This window comes from Myotis myotis, unplaced genomic scaffold (assembly GCF_014108235.1).
Source record: "Myotis myotis isolate mMyoMyo1 unplaced genomic scaffold, mMyoMyo1.p scaffold_m19_p_8, whole genome shotgun sequence".
NCBI classification, from domain to species: domain Eukaryota; kingdom Metazoa; phylum Chordata; class Mammalia; order Chiroptera; family Vespertilionidae; genus Myotis; species Myotis myotis.
This window is the reverse complement of record NW_023416390.1, coordinates 56,661,390-56,676,383: the sequence shown is the minus strand read 5'-3', so window position 1 is coordinate 56,676,383 and position 14,994 is coordinate 56,661,390. Positions and strand designations below refer to the sequence as shown.

The 14,994-nt window shown below is 48.3% G+C and overlaps 1 protein-coding gene across 1 annotated transcript in view; it reads left to right on the top strand.

Moving 5' to 3' along the window:
* Nucleotides 1-8,129: 8,129 nt before the first annotated feature.
* Nucleotides 8,130-14,994, top strand: part of DAPL1 (death associated protein like 1) — a 65,441-nt gene continuing 58,576 nt past the window's right edge. The window contains exons 1-2 of the mRNA XM_036320573.1: nt 8,130-8,222; nt 8,337-8,449. Coding sequence (XP_036176466.1) covers nt 8,407-8,449 — 43 coding nt within the window. The 5' untranslated portion in view covers nt 8,130-8,222; nt 8,337-8,406. The remainder of the gene's footprint in view (nt 8,223-8,336; nt 8,450-14,994) is intronic.

Here is a 14,994-nt window from a genome sequence, read left to right as displayed (position 1 = left end):
ACGTCTGGGTGGCAGCATTGTTCAAGTTGGTGCCCTGTTCCGTGCAACAGCAGGGGTGTGCGGATGCTAGTCCCATGTTTCAGTGCGTGTTTATGAGTGGGCACCTCTACCTCCCCCGATGCCTCATTTCCAGAGGGTTACCAACCATGACAGGCCACTAGGATGGGCCTGGACAGGATGAATGGCCCCTCATGCCCTGAGGTGAGGCGAACGCCTGGTGTCCTCTGCTTCCCCTCTCAGCACCTCCTTGCTCTCCAGCCCTATGCATCTGGAGATGCATCCTTATTCTCAGCCAAGGCCCCTACTTCCAGCACAAACCCTGCCCTGCAGGGGAATCCAGTCCCTGCTGAGCGGAGCAGGGAAAATGCTGCTTTTCAGCTGTGACCTTTCTGCTAGGAAATCTCTCAGTTGGTCCAGTCCCAATATGTGTAATGTGCTATTTACATGGAGGATGACCTTCATTAACTAGTAAGGTCAAGTGCACCATTGGAGGAGGGAGCCAAGAGACACCATAAGAGTAACAAGGAAATGAAAAGGAGGGAATCACAGCAAAGCGTCCCCCCCCCCCCCCCCCCCCGATCACCACCACCCCTGCCCTGCTGGTTCATCAGCTGGCTCACCAGTGAGTGCCCCATACACTCATAAACAGAAGCAAAGGTTTAGGTGAGGCCTGGCTGCCCTGGAGCTCACTTTACCGAGCCTTCAGGAGGAGCCAAGATACTTAATTTAAGTCAGCTGCTAAAAAGCATGGACTTCAGCAGTTCTGTCTAGAACAGTGGTTCTCAACCTTGGCTGCACATTAGAATAACCTGGGAATCTTTTTAAAATCCTGATTTCTGGGCCTCATCCTCTGATGGGGCTAGGGCTGGGGCTGGGGCTAGGGCTAGGACTTTAAAAAGATTCCCAGCTGATTCTATTTTGCAGCCAAGATTGAGAACCACTGGTCTAGAAGCTTCCCACCCATTCCTAAAAAAGCCAAGATCCCAAAAGTGTTTGTTAGGGACCCTCCGAAAGAACAACAAATAGAAAAGGACCACCAAGGGTAGCTGCTAGAACGTGTTTAAAGTCTGCATGTGGTTTGGGTGTGCCTACAGAAACCAGGCCGTCAGAGCACGCTTAGGTAATAGCCAGGGTAAAATAGTATTCTTATGGCCCTAAAGGTGTCATTTCTTGGTTCTTGTCAGTTTCTCCCCCAGATCCTTTAAAATCCAGACACATGCTTTAGCCAGTTTGGCTCAGTGGATAGAGCGGCCTGCAGACTGAAGGGTCCCAAGTTTAATTCTGGTCAAGGGCACATGTCTGGGCTGGGGCTCAATCCCCAGTGGGGGAGCGTGCAGGAGGCAGCCAATCAATGATTCTCTCTCATCGCTGATGTTTCTATCTTTCTCTCCCTCTCCCTTCCTCTCTGAAATCAATAAAATACATATATATACACACACACATTTATATATATATAAATATATATATTTATATATATATATGTGTGTGTGTGTATATATATGTATATATATATGTATGTGTGTATATATATGTGTATATGTGTGTGTGTATATGTGTGTGTGTGTGTGTGTATATATATATATATATATATATATATATATATATATATATATATATAAATCCAGACACAGTTCATGTAGAGAAGAAACAGCATGCTGAAAACAAGAAAGCGTGTTTTGGGGTCAAGAGCATCTGTCTATATCTGTGTCCCGGCTCTGCCTTTTACTAGCTAAGTGACTGGGCAGGTTGCTAAAGGTCTTTTAGCCCAAGTTTCATTATGTGCAGATTGGGATTATCCATCACAGCTCTTGAAGTGTAAGTCATGGAAAGTCTAACTCTTAATGCTCAAACAATCAGGGGTTGAGTGGCTGATATCACTGAGGACCAGAGGACCAGCAGCAGCTGTCTGGGCTGCTCCCTGTCCCTATACCTGGGCCATCTGCTCTGTCACATGCTGAGCAGAGAAGAAATGGTTACAGCAGTTCCAGGCCTTACATACACATGAGATCAGGAGAAAGAAAGAGACTCTCTCCAGTAACCAGCTCTTAAGAGAAAGCTTATTACTGTTCCAGAAGCCCTTAGCTATCTTCCTCTTGTTTCCTGATGGCCCAAAGAAGTCACCTACCATTTCTAAACTAATTGCTGTGGCCATGAGAATGCCATACATACCCTGATTGGCCGAGAGCTGGGCTCCCCAGCCTATGGATGGCAAAGATTCCTCTTGGATCAATAGGCCCCCTGCCGAGCTGGGAGTGGCATCTGCCTCCTGGGAAGGCCAGGGTCTGGAGGAGAGGAGAGAGGGATGGATGAGGATGCTGAGGTAGGCAGCAATTCCAATCAAAGCACCCATTTCACAGAAAACTGTGAGGACTCAGTGAGGTGTGTGAAAGCACTTAGCCCAGCCCCTGGCACAGAGTAAAATCTGTTTCTCAAGGTGACAGGCAGGGAAGAGTACCACAGATAAAGGGAATCAGAAATGAATTCCGTGTCTGGGGCTACAGGTTAGAGAGCATGCTCCTAAACTAGTTGAAATGCTATGCAAACAACTAAACCAGCACCCCACCAGCACTCCCCTAACACGATCATTTAGTGCATTAGTGCTCAGACCATGCTCCAGACGCTTCTAAACTCTGGGGTAGTTCATCGTAAGACTGTTTATTGGCTGAGAGACACAATGTGTCTGAGCCCTTTATTTCCTCCCATTAATTTTCTCCCAGTTAACTCGCACCTTTGTCCCCATAGGTGTCCAAAATGCCCCTGTATTGTCCAATAGAACTCTTTGCAATGACAGGAATGTTTTTTGTGCTGTGCAATATGGTGGTTACTGACCCCATGTGATTACTGAGCAATTGAAATGCCTTAGGAGTTGAGTTTTTAATTTTAGTTACTTTGAATTTATTTTAAATAGCCACACGTGACTAGAGGCTACCATCATGCAGCCCTAGACTATAGCTTCCTGGAGGCTGACACAGAAGTTTCTCCTTCCTCCATATCTTGCCATAGCCTCGAGTCAGGTGTGGGTGCTTGGAGGGTCCCCCATAAATGCCTAAGACTGCTTGACCAGGGGATTGCAGTTTGCACAAAGTCATGAATGGTCCTGTTCAGCGAAGGTTAAATCATGGACCCATCGCAGCTGCGTGGTATCCTGGAGCAAAATGAAATTAACCCCTGGCACCGAGAGTGCAGTGCCGCTCGCTGCATTCTCTGCAGCAGGCCTTGCTTCATTATCCAGGTCATCATCAAGACTGTCCCTGCCTGGGTGGGCATGTGTGCCTGGTCATTGTTTGTGTAGATAAGGATGGCCCCCTCCTCATCTTCCTGCTCCTGCCTTTGCCTTCCAAGTCCATGGATCCCGAAAAGGCTGTCACTGCGTCCTGGTCCCCTGCCGGGAGCCGGTCCATGCTTGCTGTTTCAAGGGACCTGGCATATATGGCATACTGTTCTTAATATGTTTGCTCACCTTCTTGGCACTATGTGTTTTAACCAAGGTCTCTGAGAAAGGTTGTTTCCCCAGGTAGGGATTTTCCCCTGAAGCTAGGGAGGGAATAAAACCTCTTAACTAAGTGCCAGGTGGGTAATTAATCACTTTAACTATGAACAATCATGCTTAAGCTACATAATCTTTACTCCCTGGAATGGAGATAAGAAACGCCCTAACCTTTGTAATAGAGATTGATAGGATTGAATCAACTGGTATAAATACAGATGTAATAAGACAGCAAGACACAGAACTTAGAATACGGAACCAAGAGAGACGGAACCTAGGCACAGAACCTACACAGAACGTTCTCTAGAGACAGAAGAACTTCACTGGAGAGAACATGGCAAAAGTTCCTGGACAAAAACTGGCCTTAGAACCTAGAGACAGAACCTAGCGAGAGAACATGGCAAAAGATCCTGGACTGAACCTGACTACAGAAATTGGCAAGAGAACCTGACTAGAACCTGGTGACTGAACCTGGCTGGAGAACCTGGACAGAACCTGGCTGGAGAACCTAGCAAGAGAACATGGACACAGAACCTGGCTGGAGATCCTAACCAGAACTTCGCTGGAGATCTAGACCAGAACTTGGCTGGAGATCCTGGCTAGAGATCCTGGCTAGGCTGCTGATCAACTGAACGCTGTATCCATGTCATTCCTTCTTCGCCGACTCCGTCCACACCTTTGGGGACCCCTGGACCTGCTGGGGTTGGACCCCGGCAGTCCCCTGCTCACTTGGGCACGTGCTGAGATGATACAGGCTTGGAAAGGGGAGGGAAAAGCCCACTCCAGGAGCTGAGCAGACTGAATACATTCTCGCTTGACAGCTGAGAGAATCATCCCGTCTACCATTGTGGTCAGGAAACCAAACGCCACGGCTGACACTCTCTCAGGAGTAATCGTGGTCTTCTCGGATCTGAGCATCTCCATGGGCACGTGTCACCGCTCTCTCCCGACAGGCCCATGGTCCTTCGGTGGATGACATGTCTTCCCCCTGTTGTCATCAAGATGATCAAAGCTCTGCCATCTTTAAATTGGACCCAGAGAGTTGGGATTTGGGGCTTGTATTTCAGCGGAGGTGGGGTAGCTTATTTATAAAGGCTCCCCTGCTCCTGAATGAGCCATGAAGCTCAATTTGCAGATGAAATCGCCTCTTCTCAGGGCATTTATTATGCTGTGTGTGCCACCTGGAGGCCACTGTCTTAAATGCAGCCTCAGGTCCAGCCCCAACCTGTCGTCTCAATCTTTCCCTCCCTCATTTTTTCACGTCAAACAAGAGACTTGCAAAAAATCTGCCTTTGCTGAGTGGACCCCATTCTGTTTCGATCTCCTTGAAGTTGGCTCTCTGTGATCCCAAGCCCTCTGGCACGGAGTCTTCCGCCTGAGGAAGGCTGCCCAACCCGGAAGTGTTTTTTTTTAACTCTTCCCAGCCCCTTGCAGTCAAAGGAAAAGAATTTCTCAGGTTGTCTTAAGACTGAAGAAAGATGCTTCCAAAAGATGAGGTGGGGCTTCCTGCTTATGTCCCAAACCTACAGGAGCTCTGGGGCCATGGGCTACCTGAGCTGCACTCTGGCTGGTTTTCTGTGTGGGCCCAGTGGCCGGAACTGAAGATCCAGTCCACCATACCCACCCTCCTGTGGTCACATCTGCACCACACAACTCGGTGGGTGTCCCCAGGTGTGGATACCACCTTAGGGGAACCGACACCAAATATTCTATTGGGGTCATTGCTGCTTGTTTAGTTTTATTGTGGTAAAATATACATAACAAAATTTGCCACTTTATCCACTTTTAAGTGTATAGTTCAGTGGCATAAAGTATAGGCCCAAAGCTGTGCGACCATCACCACTATCCATTTACAGAGCTTTTTTGTAATTCTCAACAAAAACTCCGTGCCTGTTACATAGTAACACCCCATCTTTCCCTTCCCCAGCCCTGGTAACCTCTATTCCGTTTTCTGTCTCTCTGAATTTGACTATTCTGGGTGGTGGAATCATCCAATTTTTGCCCTTTTGCGTCTGACTTAGCCAAATATTTTTAGTTGTGGCGGATTTACTTAGGTTTTAGAGGCCCGGATTTCTTTTCTGTTTACTCTGGAGTGGAGTTGGGAAAGAAGTCAGCAACATGAACCTGAACCTTGCCCTTGAGCCACCGCCAGCCCTGGCTGTGCTCTCCGACTGGGCTGGGCTGGACTGGGCTGGGCTGGGCTGGGCCGGACTGGGCGAGCCTCTGAACCCTGCTGCGGTGTTGAGGAAAGGAGGAGCCACCGCTCAGATCTCTCCAAACAAACAAGGGTGGCTCATTGTTCTGGGGGCCCTGGCGAATCAAGGGCTTGGCTGGGATTTCCTGGCCCAGGGATCCCGAAAAGGCTGTCACTGTGAAATCGGATGATTCCAGGGTTCTTGCCACCGCAGAGTCTGGGGGTAGCTAGAGAATCTGACCTGGGAGACTAGACAGGCACGAGGCAGCCCTGAGCGTCGGGCTGTGTTGGTGGGATGGTTTCTTGTGTCTGGGGACAAGCTGAGGATTCGAAGGAGTGGTGCCTACACCCCGTTCTTTGCCCAGCCTACGGAGAGCTGGGTGTGCACGTCACAGTCAGTGTTTCACCGACCTAACAGAAAGGACCCTCTTGTAGAAATGGCTATCGCTGTGTGTGTAGTTTCAGTTATTTTCATATTATGAAACTGCAATTCTGAAAATGCCGCTTCCCGGGGAGAATGGGGATCGGAGCACTGGAGTGAGCCAGCCTAATAGTAACAACTAACATTCATGAGCATTTAATGGTGTAGAAAGCACTCTTCATAGACACCATCTCGTTTCTCTTCCCGGAGAACGCAAAGAGGGAAGGAGTTAATAAGTGGCACCGGGAAGGGAGGCATCACGTAATTTCAAAAAGTGGTGACCATCTCAGAGCTGTAAGTGGGCTTCAAGCCTGCGATACCTCCTTGGCTGGAAAGAGAGACTCAATAGGAGAATTTTTTTATAAAAGCATGCTTGACTGGGAATTACAGCAGGTGTAACAAGTGCAGGCAGGACCTGGGCTCCGAAAGCTGGCCTCTAGGCCAAGGACTTGGAGTGAATAAGTGGGAAATATTGAGTTAAATAGTGCTCACATTTCTCTGCAGGACTTCTTAGAGCCTCTCTGCTGTGGGCATCATGTTATGCGCACTGACTTCCCACAGGGAGGCTAGAGCATATGACATTTCTCACTCACACTTGAGTGAGGCTAGTGTCCCCAGGCCCAAGGAGAGGGCAGAACCACCAACCGGTAGGAATAGGGAGGTGCAGGGAGTTGGAGATCCAGGCAGAATGGTCTAAAGCCTGAAGGAGAAGAGCAGGAGGGTCCTGGAGTGAGAACAGACGCGTCTGGAGGCAGATGGTCCAGCGGCAGAGCTTCCCATGCCATCCGACAGCACTGGGATCGGGGAAAACCTGAACACCCTCAGGTTCACGGGGGCGTCCCTCACACTGGCCACACTCCTTCCCATGGAAGGCAGACACTGCCAATCCTCTAGCCCTATGGGTACCACACTTACGAGGAGCCATCAACACAGACCGGGAGACACCTCCGTCACGCTTTTTGTATGACACGTTCATTTGAATGGGGTTTATTTGAATGGGACACCCTCCCCCCATGCATGAATTTTGTGCACCGGGCTACTAGTGTAAACATAAAGGTTGTCCAATGTTGCTTTTGTAGCCTCTTACATCAGAGTCATTGTACCAGCTGCCACTTTGGAGAGCTTTCTGTGTGCCAACCACTGCCCTGAGCAGTCTAGAGCAATGTTTTTCATCTGACTCTCACACACAAAAGAAAACCTGTGAGAGAGATATGATCATTTTCTTCTTTTTACAGGTGAGGAAACCATGTCTTAGCAATGTTAGGTGTCTTGTTGATTCTACAGCTAGTAAGGTGATAGAGCCCAGACCCCAGGTGTTAACCCAAGTAATATAGAGGTTCCATGCTGAACCATGAGGATTTACTGCCTCCTCATATTTGGGAAAGATTGCTAGTTGCCTCACCTTCCCATTCATTCTCTCTAGCTACCTTCCCAGAAGAATCTTTGATTCCAGGAAGTATCTCCCAGCATCCCTTCCAGCCTGGCACATTCAATGAGACATAAGCAGACATTGTTGGCTGTATCTTCTGGAAACGCTACTTAAAAGTCTACTCTGCTGCAGGACAAACTTTGTTGACCTTTTCCTGCTTCCTCCTGGCTAAAACCATGCTGTCCTTGGGGATGGGCATCACTTACTAAGGAGGGCAAGGCAGGGAGATAGAAGTCCCCACCAATCATGGAACCAGCGTACCCACTATGGACTGCATAAGTAAATTAGCCTTTATTGTACTCAAACCACTTTCATTTGGGTTTTCCATTCTATGAGGATGAAACTGAGCCTAACAGATCTCCAAGCCATATTCCAAATTGTGTTTCCTGGTCTTAATTTCCAGCTGCCTGTCCCATCACTGAATAATTTCCTCCGTCAAGCCTGTTTCCCTTCCACACCCCATTCCCCCGGGAAGCATGTTCCCTCCCTGTCTGACTCAAGTCCTCTGTCCCGGTGACCTCGTCCACACCCTCCCAGCCTCTCCCATCCTACCAGTAAATCTAGCAATTGATACCAGCACCACACCTCCAGGCCCTGTGTTCATCTCAGCACCATTCACGATGGCGTTAGGATGTTTTATCCTAACGCCTGCTTGGGGAGAAGCATGGTTTCATGTAGCAGCACTGCCCTGGTAGGAAAATAGAGGTGGCTCTGCCCTTTGCAAGCTGCAGGGCTGTGAGGGGAGGAACTCCACGTGAGCCGGAGACCCCCTGACTCGGCCAGTAATGACTTTTTCATTTTATAGGAAGCAGATGAGATTTTAATGGACTGTGACTGCTGTCTATTTTCTTTAAGCAACATACACGGAGACCTAGATGCCCCTTGCAGGAGCTATGATGCGTAGTCAGAAAGAGGAAGGTAAAGTTTGCATTCCTACTTGAACCATTTCTTTCAGAAACCATGCTTCTTTGTTTGTTTTTGTGAATTCTCACTTGAGAATATTTGTTCCATTGATTGATTGATTGAGAGAGAGAGAGAGAGAGACATTGAGACATCAATGTGAGAGAGACATATCAATTGGTTGCCTCCCGCACGGGATTGAACCTGCAGCCCAGGAACGTGCCCTTGACTGGAATCAAACCTGAGACCCTTCTGTACAAGGGCCGGCGCTCTAACCACTGAGCAAAATGGGTCAGGGCGCTTCTTTGCTTTTTTATTCCCCCCAATTAATAAGAGGAAACCCAGGCCCTTCTGTGTTGGATAGCACACAATGCCTTTTTTTTTTTTTTTTTTTTTTTTTTTTGCCCTGAAGATAAAACCAAAAAAAGAAAAGGATCATTTCTTGATACAATAAAAATTAGGATACTCTTAGCAGGGGAGAGGGCTGAGGGTAGAGTCTGGACAAGGCAGTGGGGGACTCCTCAGATGGCTGGCAAAATTCTACCTTTCCACAAAGATGCTGATTATAAGAGTTTTTACTGTCGTTTCATGGACCTATACATTTGTTTTATGCTATTGTTTGTGTTTGTGTTTTATTTAACATAAGAGGTTAAAAGGGGGTGGGGGGAGAGATCACACCTTCCCATGGGTGCTGTCTCCTAGTCATGCTCACCTGTGGACAGCCGTGGGATGCCCCCACTGCCCCCCCCCCCCCCCCAGCCAAGAAGGCAACGCTGGCTCTGGGAAAAGGAAGGACCCCATTTCTGCAGAGGGAGATGTGACGATAATAATCCATTTTCTGAGCACCTACTCCCCCTAGTTACAGTTGAAGGACTATTATATATATTCCCTCTTCTAATCCTTACAAAGACCCCACAAGACAGATAGTTTCCTTATCCCATGTCTAGATGAGGAAACCGAGGCACAAAGAGTTGAGTAACTTGCAGTTCGGTGCCGGGTGGAATTCGCATGCGGGCAGTCTGGATTTGGCTTACCGCCCATCTGAAGAAAAGGGAAACCGTTGTGGCTACTCGCTGTCTCTGGGTGTCTCGCCTTCCCACTGCATTGAAATAAGAATTAAACATGGTTTGCCAAAGAGGAAAGACAATCCTGATTTTGAGAGGCCCCTGGAGCAGTTGCTTGGGCCAGTCTGGCTGTGCCAACAGCCAGGCACAAGCTCCTGGCCTTACTCGAGTGCGGCACACCTAGTGACGCCTGCCCGTGTGCCCAGGACTGAGAGGATCCCTTGGACACAGGACTTTCAGTGCTAGAACTGGGCACGTTCCAAGCAAACTGGGAGAGTTGTCACCCTCACTGGTCAGGAATAGTCATTTCCAGAACAAAGCCCGGGTGACAGCTGGCTCGTTGTGATGCATCTGTGAGCCACAAGCCCCTCCCCCCAGAGCTCCTACCAAGAAGCAGTGAGATCTGGGTGCTCAGAGCCTGGCGAGGCAGGGGCTGCCTGGGATCCAGTTAACTTCCTAATGCAAAAGCCGGAATTAATCCTGATCCCTGGGGGGGAGGGATAATGGTGGCGAGGAGTGGTTTGAATGAGAACTAAATTTCCACTTCTTTATATTGGGCCATAAATCCCTCTTGGACTCCCCATCAGTCTAGACCACATTTAATTTCGCCGGGCACCCTGAGACGGCGCTGTGGGCTTGGCAGACAAGGATTTGTGCTCACTGCTACAGTCCCTTGCCGTGGAGCAGGGCTCGGGCACCCACAAATGCCGCAGGCTCCTCGGCAACTAACTCGCAGTTGTTAATAGTGTTCGGCTCCTTGTCGGGAGGGGTAGGATCCAGCAGAGGCCACGCACCTTGCCGCCAGCGTTCTCTTTTCTGGTCGAGTGCTGGACAGGAGAGGCAGACATGGGATTGTGGTGTTGGAGGTGGGAGGGGCATGCCATGCGAGGAGATGTGTAGCTAGAGGCCAGTGGGGAGGGGGCAGGTGCTACAGTGGGTAATGGGGGCAGGCGGGGGAACAAGGACATAAACGACCACCGTGTGACTAACCTTCCTTTATGTTTCTCTCTATATTTGCTTCAATACCCATTCAACTAACACTCAGTAAGCCCCTGTGGGGTTTGTATTGGAGCGCGGAGGGTCAGCAGTGAGCACCGCAGGCGGAGTCTGTGGAGTAGCACTTGGGTGGAGGTGGGGGAGCCAAGCTACTGGGGCAGCCTGCATTCCAATGCCCGGGTCTCACAGGCTGCCTGTGATGCCTGTTCATTGTAGACTTTATACCTAGAATGTCAACATGTTAACTTTAAGGATTTGTAAAAAAATATATATTTGAAGCACATTCTTGGGAAGGGGGACTGGTAGAGCTGCTCCCCCGACCACCTACACTTCTTCCTCAAAGAACATCTCTAATCCAGTCCTCGGACCACCAAGAGCAGCCGTACAGGTGTTCACACTGCACCACAAATTACCCCCTGGACCTGCCATTTGGTGATACTCCTGCCCATCAGTAGCTACCCAACAGCAATCCTATCCTCACACCCTGCCAGGGATGAGGCCTGTGAACTTGCTCATAAAAGAGAGCTTACCCTTCTTGACTTCTACTCCTGAAATCTTGACATAAGACTTTGTTCCTTCTAAAATGCAAATTGATCTTATTACTCTATTCAAACCCCTTTGAGTAGTGGCTTTCAACATTTAGTGAAATACATCTTACATCATGACCCAGCACACAGACACACACCTACATACATACACATCAGTGAAACCATCTCCTTGACTACTTACACACATTCTCTTTTCTATTGAGGAACGTACAGTGGTTGAGAGTATGACAATGTAGCCAGGCGCTGAGTTTCAATCTCAGTTCCCCACTTGCTAGCTGGGTGGCTGTATTAGTTTGCTCTGGCTGCTATAACAAAGCACCACAAACTCGGTAGCTTAAAACAACAGCAATTTATTCTATTACAGTTCTGGGGGCTAGACATCCAAAATCAAGGTGCTGGCAAAGTTGGATCCTCTGAGGATTGTGTGGAAGCTTCTGCTCCATGCCCCTCTGCTAGCTTCTGGTGACAGCGAGCAGTCTGTGGTGTCCTTGGCTTGTGGGTGCATTGCTCTGATCTCTGCCTCCATCTCATGGTGTTCTCTCTGTGCTCCGTGTTCCTGTCTGCAGGTGGCCATCTTTTCAGAGCATAGCAGTCATATTGGATTAGGGGCCCGCTCTACTCCAGTATGACCTTGTCTCAACTAATGGCATCTGCAACTATCCTACTTTCAAATAAAGATGCCTTCTGAGGTACAGAGAATTAGTGCCTTAGAGGGTTAGTGTCTGTTTTGAGGGGACAGAATTCAACTCATAACAGTGACCGTGGCTACGGCTTTAGTTTCTTCATCTGCAAAATGAAGATAACAATAGTCCCAACCTCGGAGGATCAGTGTGTTAATAGAGGATGCATAAAACTCTCAGAACAGTGCCTTGAATATGGTAATTTTCATTGAAGAATTTATTATTATTTTATTTCTATTTGCTGGTTATGGATCACTGGACTGATTTCACTTCCACATTTTAGAGAACATTGCTTTAATATACCTGATGCATTGCTGTCCTAATAGAATGGCAACTCCCCCACGTGGTTTCCAAGGCCTTCATGAAGAGTCCCTGCTGACCACTAGCCCTCCTGTATCCCCGTCTCCCTACCTCTGCTGAACTTTTCAGCTACCTGAATATGTCACAATCACTCTTGTTCCCGGGGCTTCATGCATGCTCTCCTACTATACAGCCCATCATCTAGAAACTCCCACTTTATCCCCTCAGGTCTCAGTCAAAGAGCACCTCCTCCAAGAAGTCTTCCCTGACCACCAATATGGGTTCCTGCCCTCCAGTTCCCTGCATAACACTCACACGCTACATTGTTAATGACAGTTGTTTCCTAGCAATGGGATCTGACTTATTAAATACTGTGTGCCTAACACCAGCTTCAGTGCCTGGAAAACTCTTTATTGCCTAACAATAGCATTTCTTCATCTAACTGAGCCTAATTTTGTTCCAATATCAGCAACTCTAGAAGACTAAGGGGCATCTTAGGGTGAAATCATGATTGCTCTGTTGTACACATGGAAACCCATTCATCCTACCAGGAACTGATCTAGGGATGGGCAGTGCGACCCACTTCTGGTCCATAAGACATGAGGGAGGATTTGGCTGGGACAATGTCTGGGAAATATTTCTAGGAAAATTCTAAGCACTCGTGTGAGAGGAAAAGTGCAGGCCCGCCTGGAGGTGAGTGGCATGGCACCCGTCTCTGCAGCCGTGAGTGGCACCAGGTCCACGTGAACCTGCCGAGGATGGCAGAGCCAAAGTGCGGGTAGATCAGAGTTCTTGGTAATTCTGCTCATCCTCTACATCAAGCATGTCAAACTCAAAGACTAACACAGGCCAGATAAAAGAGGCATGCGGCCTGTGGGCCCTGAGTTTGACTTGCTTGCTCTACATTAACCTGCCCTAGAACTGCCCCACCAATGGCCTTCTTAAAATGAGATAATGCCTTTTCCTTATTGTTTACTTGCCATTTAGGTGGCATTTCCTGCTGATTGTAGCTGAAAGAAACCTAACTGATGCAGCCACTCAGTAAATATTCTTGAATGAATAAGTGTTCATAAGCTAAACATGCTAAAGGTGAGAAGAGAGAAGAAAACTAGAAAGTTGACGATCTACCCAGAGCCAAGAAGGAGAGGAAACTTTCATGTACATTACATTATTTAATCTTCACAGCAAACATCACCACAGTTTACCCATATTAGGAAACTGAAGCTCAGAGAAATTATGCATCCTGCCCCAAGTCACAGAGTTAATAAGTGCTAGAGCTGGGAAATATTTTCTGTATTATGAGGACTTAGTTCTGCATCTTAGTTGAGACTTTTCACTTACAGTACAAATTTTTTAAATTCCCCCCCCCCCCCCGCCATTTCCACTTACCATTGAATTCTCACCAGTTAGTGTACTGGTAGAAGTTAAGCATTCTAATTTTGATCTTATCCTGGTCACTCCTAACTTTTGACCATACTCGTGTTGATTGACTCTCATTAACTTCTCAGTCCCATCACTCTCTCCGTCTTCCCCTCTGGAGTAGGATACGTCACCCCTCCTCGGAGAGCCAGGCCCAAGGGGCTTTCAAGGGACACTCCCAGGCCACTTGGTCTCCCCAGTGCCTCGCCTGCCTCCCAGCACAGTAATGCTGCAGTTTCTCCAGGGCTGCCAGCAGCCCACACTGGTCTGCTGTGTTGGCAGGAAGCCTGGGTGTGGGAAGTGCATCCCACACATCTAATTCCAAAACACATTATTTTCACTCTACCAGGAGGCTTGCGTAGACACATGTAGCCTACAAGTATATTCTCCTAGCAATCTCAGAAACAACAAGCCTCATTCGTTCAGCTTTCTGCAGCCTTTCTCTCCTCCCCTTGGGGGGAATGAGTGACAAGAACAGAGAGCACAGTCTTTCCTCCACCCGCCAGAAGCCTGCTTCTTGCAGCCAGCATTTCACAGATGAATGCAGTAGAAAATGCCTTAGCCGCATCCAGGGAATTTCAAGTGCTTTCCTCCTGTTTCCAAGGGAAAACAAACAAACAGACCGAAAGTGTCCTTTCTGCAGCAAAATGCCAGGCATTGGCTGAGGAGAGGGCCTTGTGGGCTGGAAACCATGTGCCCTCTAGTGGTCATCTGTAGGAAGTCCCAGCCAGATGGCCACTTCTGAGAAAATCAGCCAGCAGTGTGGGAGACAGAAAGACAGGATGCCTCAGAACACTTAAATAATAAACTTTAATGCTGGAAAGCCACTTACTTTAGAATCTTACTTAAAATGCCAAGTGCAGGTTAAAATGGACATCCAAGCTGTCCACAGATCCTGGCAGGTTTTATTGACACTCCTGGCATTGGCCCCACGGCTTACATGGACTTGGATGGGTTCCTGGAGCAAGGATGCTGAGCTAGAGGAAATCCACTTACCAGGCTATTTCTGATGGGGAAATGTTGCCGGTTCTGGCTGGACCTGGGGGAGAAGTTGTTTTTTACTGCAGCCTGAGAAGGGGAAAATGAACGGGCTGAAGGAGAAAGTGAGAAAGCCAGATGAGGGAAGCCACAGTGTGTGAGTTCTCCCAGTGCCTGCCCACCACAGCCCCCAGCAAGCCTTCAGGTGAGTCTCTGCTGCCCACCAATGTGTGAGGGGATCGTCTGAGTTGGTGCAAAAGTGAAAGTAGCACGTGAGCACAGGAGGGGGGGTGGTGACCTAGGGAAGTACAGGAAGTAAGCCCCAAGAACTCACAGGTATCCCGGGAAGCGATTGGACCATAATTATCCAGGTTTAACCAGATCTCCTGGAGGAGGGGAACCCTCGCTGGTAAAGTTAAACAGGTAAACTCAGTTAAAGTACATCTTTGGCTTGGGTTTTTAGACACAACAACCAACCTAGCCTGAATGATAAAACTCACATAGTGATAACAATAAGATACCTTGATAATGGTCCATGCCAACTCAGAAGCAAAGAATGTGAGATTTGGGCTCAGGAA